Source organism: Lupinus angustifolius, unplaced genomic scaffold, assembly GCF_001865875.1.
Source record: "Lupinus angustifolius cultivar Tanjil unplaced genomic scaffold, LupAngTanjil_v1.0 Scaffold_90_15, whole genome shotgun sequence".
NCBI classification, from domain to species: domain Eukaryota; kingdom Viridiplantae; phylum Streptophyta; class Magnoliopsida; order Fabales; family Fabaceae; genus Lupinus; species Lupinus angustifolius.
In genome coordinates, this window is record NW_017724498.1 from 4,847 (window position 1) to 15,315 (window position 10,469).

At 31.5% G+C, this 10,469-nt stretch overlaps 2 protein-coding genes across 2 annotated transcripts; one reads left to right on the top strand and one right to left on the bottom strand.

Annotated features, from left to right (window-relative positions):
* Nucleotides 1-3,365: 3,365 nt before the first annotated feature.
* Nucleotides 3,366-4,308, bottom strand: LOC109339706 (probable 60S ribosomal protein L14). Its single transcript, XM_019577196.1, has 4 exons — nucleotides 4,188-4,308; nucleotides 4,009-4,110; nucleotides 3,671-3,913; nucleotides 3,366-3,573 (listed from the first exon to the last, which is right to left on the bottom strand). Exons 1-4 carry the CDS (start codon nucleotides 4,188-4,190, stop codon nucleotides 3,520-3,522), a joined length of 402 nt encoding a protein of 133 aa, XP_019432741.1. The 5' UTR covers nucleotides 4,191-4,308; the 3' UTR covers nucleotides 3,366-3,519.
* A 798-nt stretch (nucleotides 4,309-5,106) lies between these two features.
* LOC109339705 (glycolipid transfer protein 1) lies at nucleotides 5,107-10,185 on the top strand. Its single transcript, XM_019577195.1, has 7 exons — nucleotides 5,107-5,264; nucleotides 6,077-6,209; nucleotides 7,661-7,716; nucleotides 7,806-7,936; nucleotides 8,378-8,513; nucleotides 9,121-9,252; nucleotides 9,824-10,185. Exons 2-7 carry the CDS (start codon nucleotides 6,089-6,091, stop codon nucleotides 9,857-9,859), a joined length of 612 nt encoding a protein of 203 aa, XP_019432740.1. The 5' UTR covers nucleotides 5,107-5,264; nucleotides 6,077-6,088; the 3' UTR covers nucleotides 9,860-10,185.
* Nucleotides 10,186-10,469: the final 284 nt, after the last annotated feature.

Here is a 10,469-nt window from a genome sequence, read left to right on the forward strand (position 1 = left end):
TAGTAATCTGGTTATGAACGGGCATGTTTGTTGGAAAGTGTTTTCAATTTTGTAAAGTTGTTTTTAAGTAGTAAATTGTGAAATAGGGTATGCAGGGATTTGTGAAAGGTGCAGTTGATGAGTAGAATTGAGTAAAAATTATCTAGAATGATTCACATGACGTGCATAAAGAAATAACATTAAAATAAGTTTTTGGCAACAATTTGTCATTGTTTCAGTCAAGTTATCAAATTGTAACTGTGTGATGTGTTATTTATATGTCAACGATAATTGTAATTAACATTGACAATAACTCGGTTTTCAAGAGTGGGTTATCCTCTTCTTGGACGTGGTTAAGTGCTTAGGTCAATTTTATATTTTTGATAATTAATAAGCTGAATAAAACGATGGTTTGATTTAGGTTGATTTTTATAGTTGGAATCAAATCAAACTGAATCGACCATTGATGATTTGGTCGATTCATTGGTTCATCTTTTAATGGAAGATTTTAACTTTAGTCCTATCTATAGGTTTGTCATTATGTTATTCTTTCCATGTATCAAGTACCATCTGATTATTAAATTATCATTGGTTGTGATTTGATTCTTGTGGTTCCGGATTCTATGGAATTGTGAACTCAGCCCATTGCAGTTTATTATAAAATTAAACAAATCAAACACCATTTTTTGGTTTGCTTCAATTCATTGATTTTATGGTTGAATCTGAAACCTTGCACCCCTACTTGGAGGGGAATTATCCTCGATGCTCATAGGAGATTACTTATGATTCTTGTTAATAAACTTTTTTTATTATTTCAGAGTTTCTTTTCACCTTTTCTTTGTTAAAAAAATGTTTTCTAGAGTAAAATCTTTTGAATTATTGTAATGTAATGTTAAACTTTTAATTGAAGTCTAAACTAAAAGTCTCCAACTTGTCCTAATCTTAAATTTGAATGTTAAATATGTTCTTATTGTAAAGTGGTCAATTAATCTTAAATCATGTGGTTAATTAGATAGTTTTTTACTCTAAAATTCACACAAATGTCATTTATAATATGAGAATAATGTATCTCCTCTAGCCAGTAAAAATGTGACATGTGTGCTATTTTGTTTATTTTTAAAAATATTTTTATATAAAATGATGAAACATGACACATGTCATGATTTCACTGGCAGGAGGAGATAACTTATTTCCTTATACAAGGAGATACTCCATTCCCACGATTTTTATAAAGGGAAAATTCACTTATCCCAAGAGTAAGTTTTTTAAACTTAATTCTCATTCTAACCAGCAATTTTAGGAAAATCTAATGGTTTAAAAAACTTCCTTATAAATATGATACAATTTGACCACTTTGACCAATTTAATTACATATTAACATGGATTTTATGTAGTTAGATTAAAAATATATTGCACAAGTAAATAAAGTTGAAGAGAATAATGTTTTTAGTGAGATTGAAAAAATCCTAGGCAAACACGTTCACAACAATATTCATTCTAGTTCCTTGACTAAGTTGTCATCAAATCAATTGCTCAATCCATCCACACATATATTGGAGAGGTCAGGAAGAAAAAAATACTATCTTGTTGAGGAAAGGTTAAGAAAATAAAAATATAATTGACTCATTTTCCCTTCCCTTCCGAAACAACTTCCTCTTGAGGTGAGCCAAAGAGAAAAATAAATGACCTAGTTTTCCACCTCTAATCCTCAAACCAAATAGTGTAAAGGAGTGAATAGGTGTTTAAGCATAGTGACTTCATCCATAGAGAGACATATCCACAAAGGCCATACTCCAATTCCACTAAAACACTTTTTTCAAAAATAAATGGAGAGGTAAACAAGTGTCTAGAACACCCAACAACAATAGTGGTTGCATCAACTACATCACGATCACAATTGTGGTTGCATCAACCATGTTATGAATGCAATTTACATAAGCATGACAAAGGATTCATAGATTAAGATGTGGAGAAATATAGGTTTAACACAATAACTTGGGCTTCCCTACACTTACAAGTAGTAGGATATGACTCTAATAGGCACAACTAGCTAATAATCTAGTTGACATCTAATAAATTAAGTAAAAGATTAGAAGCTACAAATAACATAGCTCATTAAATCAGCACTAATTGGTTAGATTCTAATTGGCTAATAAACTTGTTGATATGCTTCAAAATGGTAAAGCTCCTTTGGCTTATAAGCTATCTCTATTAGGTTATCAAATAGAAGCTTATAAGCTAATACCTTGTTCAAATAACCTCTTTACCAAACACTATCGAGTAGCTTATTTTTGGTCAAATACGTAAGTAGATAGCTTATAATCAACTAGATGGTCTTGACAAAAAAACACTAGGTATTTAGATTGTTGTTTCTATTGACAAGATGATCAAATTGCGTAAATAGCCTAACAATAAGAGTCCAGACACTAGGGATGGCAATAAAAACCAAACCTGTGGGTACCCGCCCGAACCGAACCCAAATTTAACGGGGAAAACCCGATATGATTGGGTTCGGGTTTTACCCGTGTTTAAATATCGGGTTCAGGTTTGGTATAGCAAAGACCCTAACCCAAACCCGCCCCGAAGTAAGGTAATTCAATTTAAAATTGAAATTTCTATCATTTGCCAATTGTTTTTAATTTCTAATGTTACTTTGTATACTATTGGATCTTCAAACATAAAAGAAATGAAATAATACAAGAAAAAATAGAAATGTTAGACTAAAATTACACGAAAATAATATCATATTTTTCTTAACACTTTATCATTTTCGGGTTTTTTTTTTCGTGTTCGGGATGATATTTTTATTTTCAACCCCATTGAGTTTGGGTTTGGAATTTCAGGTTTAGGTATGTGCAAACCCGATCCGCCCCGTTGCCATTCCTACCAGACACAATATAAGATAAGTGCTAACACTAAATTGTTTGTCATTAAAGAAATCCAATACCACATAAAACTAAACACTACCAGCAGGATAAAGGTCACTTCAGGAGGAGGGATTCACTTAATCCAAGAGAAAGTGTTTTAAACTTACTCCCCATCCAAACCATCAATTTTAGGGAAATCCAATGGTTTGAATTAGATATACATAGAATTGATGGCTAAGATTAGAAGTAAGTTTAAAAAACTTACTCTTAAGTTTAAGTGGATCCCACTCTCACTTCAGAGCACTTGTTCATGGCATATATACTAAATTTAACCAAATATAGGTACGAATTAAAACTAGCACTTTAGAATCCAATCAAAACACCAAACCAATAAAAAAACAATGGCTGCTCTCACTTGCAGCTTGAGTGTTGGATAACTTAATCATAAACCAATTTCATGTGCAAGGAAAAGCAAAAAAAATGGGATTAAACAATAACCAGATATTGGACCAATAATTCTAAGTACTGAAATCAATCCCTTAAAATAAAAACCAAACATTAAACCTTTTTATAGTAAGTGTCTCAACTCAATGTTACATGAAAAGTTCAAAACAAACCTAAAAGGAATGAAATTCATGACAAAATTTGAAATTTCACATCAAGAAAAGGATGCCTAAGCCGCTGTCTTCTTCAGCTTAGCAAGCTCCTGCCTAACAACAGCTGCTCTCTGCAAAAAATACAAATAAAACATTATAACAATTTAATTATTAAACATAATACAAAGTAAAAAAGAATAGGAAACAAATTAAATTTAAAAAAACCACCTTTATCTTTGCCAACATAATCTTAAACCTATCAAAGTCATTAAGAGCAGCCCTAGTCTTCTTAACAATGAGTTTCCTTCCCCATGAACTCTTCTCCCATTTGTTCTTGACATCAGCAGCTTCCAAAGCCTTAACAAGTTCCTTCTTCTTAGGAACCCTCTTAATATCAATCTTAAGGTCAGTGAGTGAAAGCCTCTTAAAGTTTATTTGTGACCTCACAATATCAGGTGCATCCACAAGAGCCTAACAACAACACCAAAATTTAATTTTTTTTATAGAAATTAAGCAAATGGGTATTCATAAAAGTGAAAAAGTTGAGAACTTGGAATCTGGGTTACTCTGTTTTGATCAATGACATCGACGATGACTACGAGCCTGCCATATTCTTTGCCGTAGTTGATGAGAGCAACTCTTCCGATCTCAATGAACCTTTTGAAAGGCTGTGTTTGAAAATGATAAGAGTTCGATTAGAATTATAGATAGAAAGTGATGAAGAATAGAAGTAGAAGAGACTCACCATTTTCGACTACGGAGTTGTGACGCAACGATAGCAGAGGCGCAGAGGAAGAAGGTGAATTCAAAATTAGGGTTTGGTTCAAGTTGTTATTATAATGTAAAATTATGTAATGGGATTTGGGCCTCATTGGAACTTGGGTTTCTAAATGCTTAAAGCCCAAACATATTGTCTCGAGATTTTATCCATATCTTTAGTTGGTTATTATCCCTTCTCACCATTACCTCCTCATTGGATGTCTCGTGATTGAATACTTATCTTATATAAAGAAAGGTATATAAGGAACTAATTTGTTTTCCTTCTTCACAAATATTGTTCTTATATATTAAATATTTATTTTTTAGTTTACCTGAAGATTCAATAATATTTTATATTTATTTTTTGGTTATGATTGTTGTTGGTTCTAGATTCAAATGTTTATTATATTATTTTTTTTGAATTTGAAAATAGACATGAAACTAATCTGATTTTAAATATCAACTGAATTAGTCTCTAAACTTAAATTCAACCATGTATTCGATTAAATATAATTCATATCTCTTTTGCATTAAAAATTATAAGTATTATTTATTATTATAGATATAAAATTTGATATATATCTCTATATTGTTAATTATATATATATAAGGTAAAAAAAATAGAAAATTAATAATAACTACGTAAACAATTGAGTAGACATATATAAATACATAATGAATAAGTGATTATAGTAGATACATGTAGAGTGAGATATGATTGTTCTTTACTCACTCCTTTAAATATTAATCAAGTCTAATTTTTTAATCCAAACTTAATTCTCTACTTAATGAAATTTAACCATATTCAAATCGAATGATTATTTAACTAAACTGGGTGAATGGGTTGGGTACATGCATTATGAGGGGAATATCTTAATTAAAAAAAGTAATAATACCTTTATTTACAATTCCAAGTGAACATAGAAATCCAATAATTTTCCGACAAATGCTCTCTTCGCAAATAGGCATCAGAACAAAAAAATAGTTTTAACGCAAAGCGTTTGTTCTCAGACTCAGATTACCGCTGTGTTCCCTCGTACCAGTTCGCGTTACATACACAAATGTATGTTTCATTCAATTCTGATTTTCTTTTTCTGTTCATGGATCATCGTCTGAAATTTTGTGAATTTTTAAAATTATTTAATTGTAATGCTTCTGAACTCAATTCAGTTGTTGGGTCGATGCTGATTTTGCATTTTGTTGTTTAGATCTGGCCACAAGTAAACTATATCTGACATTTTTATTCAATCCTTGGTTGGTTCGGTAAAGTTTTGATTTTTATTAACTCAGAATCTCATAGGGTGTCAAATTATTGTTCATCTATGTTCTTTGATCTGGACCCAGAATTTTTCAACATCCATCTATTTCATCCCAGAAGGCATTATTTTCTCCCAGTTATGTTTTTTTGGATATAAGGACATCCCAGTGCACGATGTTACCACTAATGGGAATGGTATATGTACGCATCCTTGTCCCGAAATTGGAGAGACTGTTTGCAAGGATTTGAACCTGTGATCTTTTGGTCACTGAGCTACAACCTTACTTGAGCCCAGGCTCACTCTCGTTATTTTGGATCTTAAACAAATAAAATAAGATTGACTTCAGTTGTGTAGGAAAATGAAATGCAATGATCAGATACAATTTAGATATACAGTGTAAGCATGATGAAAAATATTTATGTATCCATTGCTATGGTAATTTGAGTGGTTTTGGTAAATTTCTCATACCATTCACCTCAATTGAATCCAGATTTCACATTGTAAGATTTGTTTGCTTGGAAAAGGAATATAAATGTGTACTTTGATAGTGGTGGCTTTGATCTCTGTTAAGCTTTCACTTATGTGTTTATTGGGTTATGAACATTGTTATGTGCAGCAAAGTACAAAAATGGAGGGAACTACCGTTTTCGCTCCTGCGATTGAAGGAATTAAGACTGTAAAGTCTGATCAGGGAGAAATTATGTCCCAGCCTTTCTTGGAAGTGTGCAAGCATATACTGCCTGTTATAGGTGAAGGCTCTTGGTCCCTTAATTTGTTATTGTTATAGGACAACATAAAACAAAGGCAATCATGTTTTTTGGATGTTCGCTGTGTCTTCTCTCCCTTTTTCTAGCTGTGTTTTATTTCGTAAGGGGAATGCCAATGATATTTGTTAATCATTTGTGTTATCCAGCATGTGAACAATATAATGATTGTAAGATCTTTATTGTAGTCCCCCTCTTTGAGCAAGGTATGGTGCATATAAGTGATTTTTTTCTATAGTGGGCTTATGTTCACATGCCCCCTCCTTCTCTCCAGTTTAATCGAAATTAATATAGTTTTATAGTTATATGTCAAATGGACTAACCTCCATCTTATCTGCTTTCCTTATTGGAGCTTCTACCTGTCTCTTCCACACACAGAAGAAATGATTAAGAAAGACTTAGAGATCAATGTTTTGTCAATGAAATGATTTATTGTAGATCAATATGACATCGTTCAATCCATGTAGTTGATCTCAACTAGTGGGATTAAGGCTTGATTGTTATTGTTGTCATTGTTGTTGTTGTTGTTGTTGTTGTTGTTGTTGTTGTGTGTAGTTATATGTCAAGTGAAAAAAAGTAGTCGATCTTAGTTCACAATACAATTTGCATGATTATGACATGAAACTCTTTGTATGATACATCGTAAGCATTTATATATTTTTCTTCATCTTCGATATTTATTTTCTTTCACAAGTCCAATTACTCAGAATACCTAGCTGAGAGCAACCTATTTGTTTTACAAAACTACTTGTAACAAATATGCCATTAAATCACAGGTAAGATAATTATGACTCGAGTGATTTTATGGGTGGAATATAAGTTTTGACCTTCTAATCTAAAATCTAAATGAAGTCCAGGCAGGCAGCCAATATCCTGAATTGCCAGTATTTGTTGCTTTGCAAGATCTTTGAATCTTTGTTGGTTCTGCCCCTTTACCTCACTCTCTTTATTTGTTCCCCATGTATTCACAATTCTGCTTTAGGTGATGTCAAGTTTCTTAGATGAATGTATTATGTGCTTTATTGTTTAACCGTTTACATTTGGTTCTTTAATCATATTATGAAATTGTGTATGCATGATTGCTGAATTTGGACCTGTTCCCTTACCCTTAGCACAATGTGGAAAATATGAAGACTTATTTTGACACATTACTTGGTTATTTAAGCCTGTATATCCTTTTTAATTCATCAACAGAGAAAAGGGGTAGAAAACAAGTGGATTTCACTGGAAACCTAAATATTTGTTTTAATCTGTAGAACTAGTATGTTATAACCTAACTCTGTTTCTACAACTTTAACATATGCAGCATAGTGGATTATTAAGCATTTTTTCTGTGGTTTAATACTTCAATGATTGGTTAAACCTCAAATCTACAACAATATGAATATGGATTCCTGTACCATGGTTATAAGAACTAATGGTTTTCTAATATGCAGATAAGTTCGGAGCTGCTATGGCCCTTGTTAAATCTGACATAGGTGGCAATATATCGGTATGTCGTTGTCATCTATTTTTATCTATTTATCATTTTATTGGTTTGCTTTAATTTCTCACTCTATACCATGCTGACTTTCAAGACAGAGATTGGAATCTAAGTATGCATCCAATCCATCTAGATTCAACTACCTGTACAGTTTGGTACAAGTAGAAGTTGAAACTAAAACTGCCAAGTCATCATCCAGTTGTACCAATGGACTTCTTTGGCTTACAAGGTGAAGAATACTAAGCACTGGTAGTAACCATTTAATTGTAATTCCTACTGGAATGTCATTCCCAGATCTGTTATTTTATAGAACTCTTTCTTTATTTGTAGTGTTTCAAGCAGAATATATTGTCCATGAGGAGGATTTTTATTATTTTTATTATCTTTTAGCTCGGTGATTGATCCTTTTGCTAGCTTCAATTATAGAGATTTTTTCCCCAAATTTCTTTTGAGCTTGTGATGCTTCTGCTAATTGAGAGCTCGCAGTGTTATGGAAGTAAATTTGTTGGGATAATTCTAGTTCACTAATTTGTATTTGATTGTTGTTGTTGTTGTTGTTGTTGTTGTATATCTCAGATTCTCAGCATATGACTGTTAGTTGTCTTTATATAATTGGTTCATGTAATTTAGTATATGACATACTTATTTCGCTAACCTGTAAAATCTTCAGAGCAATGGATTTCTTGGTGGCTTTGTTCCGAAACTTGATCGACCATGAAGATTGGTCAATGTCACAAGCCTGTACAGATTCTTATACCAAGACTCTGAAGAAGTGGCATGGTTGGCTTGCTAGTTCAAGCTTCACTGTAATGTTCTTCTCATACTTTCCTTTTCTTCCTATAATCTTAATATTTCTTGATAGAAACATAACTTTTGAAAAATATTGCTTTCTATTGACCTTAGTCTGTGAATTGTCATATGCTGGAACTTAGCTATCATAGGAAATGCATCAAGTTTATTGTATATGTCATTTGCTGTCTATTTTCTACAATCTCTGCTCTCTACCCCGTGAATATTTCATCCTCTAATGCAGTGGGAAAAGCATTTCATTATTCAAGTTATTATTTGGCTTATCATAATTTTCAGTAATTTAGTTTTCAGAGATGCAGCATATCAATGTTATTCCGGATTAAATGATTCAAATGATATTTTCAGCCATGTAAAAAGTTCTGATAATAAAATAAACTAACATCTGTATCATCTAGTTCTACACATTTAAGTCCATTAGATCAAAACTAAAGTAATTTAAAGTCTAATTCTACAGAGCAAACTATGTTCAACTCACAGAGTATTGTCTATTATACTAAGTCTTATCCCTTCGTTTGTCTTTTGTAAAGTCCATATAATACTATGATTTTCTATGGAAGCAAATTGTCTTTTGTGACATATAAATATTAAATAATTTACATACAGGTGGCCATGAAGCTTGCTCCTGATAGGAAGAAATTCATGGATGTTATAGGAGGCACTGGTGATATCAATGCTGACATAGAGCAATTTTGTTCTGCCTTTTCTCCTCTCCTTGAAGAAAATCACAAGTTTCTGGTAAAATAAATAACTTGGATAATTTTATAGCTTAATAATGATCATTAATGAAATTGATCTAAATGGAATGAAAAAGGACATTAAACTGTATGCACCATCAAGCTCTAAGTTAAACCATATTTTGTTTAGCATTCCACTTATGGTTATAGATTAAATCAGAAGGAACAAGATGGTGTATCTATTGAGAGGGCCTTCGTTATATGAGAGTGAGAGGAGTTAATCTTGACCAATCAATTATATATGGATGATTGACATTAAAATTCTTTACTGTCACATGATTACTTAAAATAATAACCGGGTAATGATCACTTAAAGTAATGTGACTTTATAATCTTAGGTTAATCTAATGGCCATATATTTACTCCTCTCACTCTCATAAAAAAGGACATATCCTAATATATATATATATATAGTCTTGTTGTAGAATTGCATTAATAACCCCCAAGTGTTCCATGAGAAAGATATTAAATTTGAAGTTTTAAGAGCATGTTACATTAAGAACCCAAATAGTAAATTATATATCCTAAAATTTCTTCAAGTTAGGCTTACAAAACTTGGTCTTTTGGCACAGGCTCGTTTTGGTTTGGATGAGTTGAAGGCATCATAAAGCATGGATTCATGTTTAGAAATATCCTGATGAGTGACTCTTGCATTCTTACTCTCAGTTTTTGCTGAATCTTTGAACTCCAAGTTTCTTTATTGGTATATCCAGACCAATTAGCATGATAAACAATCATGACTCATTTACTTTAATGGTTTAGTGCAAAATTACTTGTTTTCTGCTTAATGCTATTATAGTATCTTGGGCTTAGTACAATTTGGTTTGAAAAGAAACAAACTTATTGAACTCTAGTTTTGCATGTGGCTAAATGTGACTGTTATTTACAGAAGTATGGTGATAAACCAACATGAAATACATTTAAATAAGTCAAACTAATTGTATTTTATTGTACTTATTATCCAAATGAAATTCTTCCTAAATTATGTTACTAATCACAAGAATATGGTGTTAATGGAACTACATTGATAGTGCCTTTTATTGTCAAAGTAATTGTATTTTTATTATTGAATAAATTAACCCTTTTTCATTATCATATATAATATATATATATTTTTACTTTTTCTATATCTGGTTCTTATAATTTATCTTATTTTTAATGTAGTCCTCATATTTTAAATTTAATCCAAATCACCTATTAATATTTTAAATTTGGGGT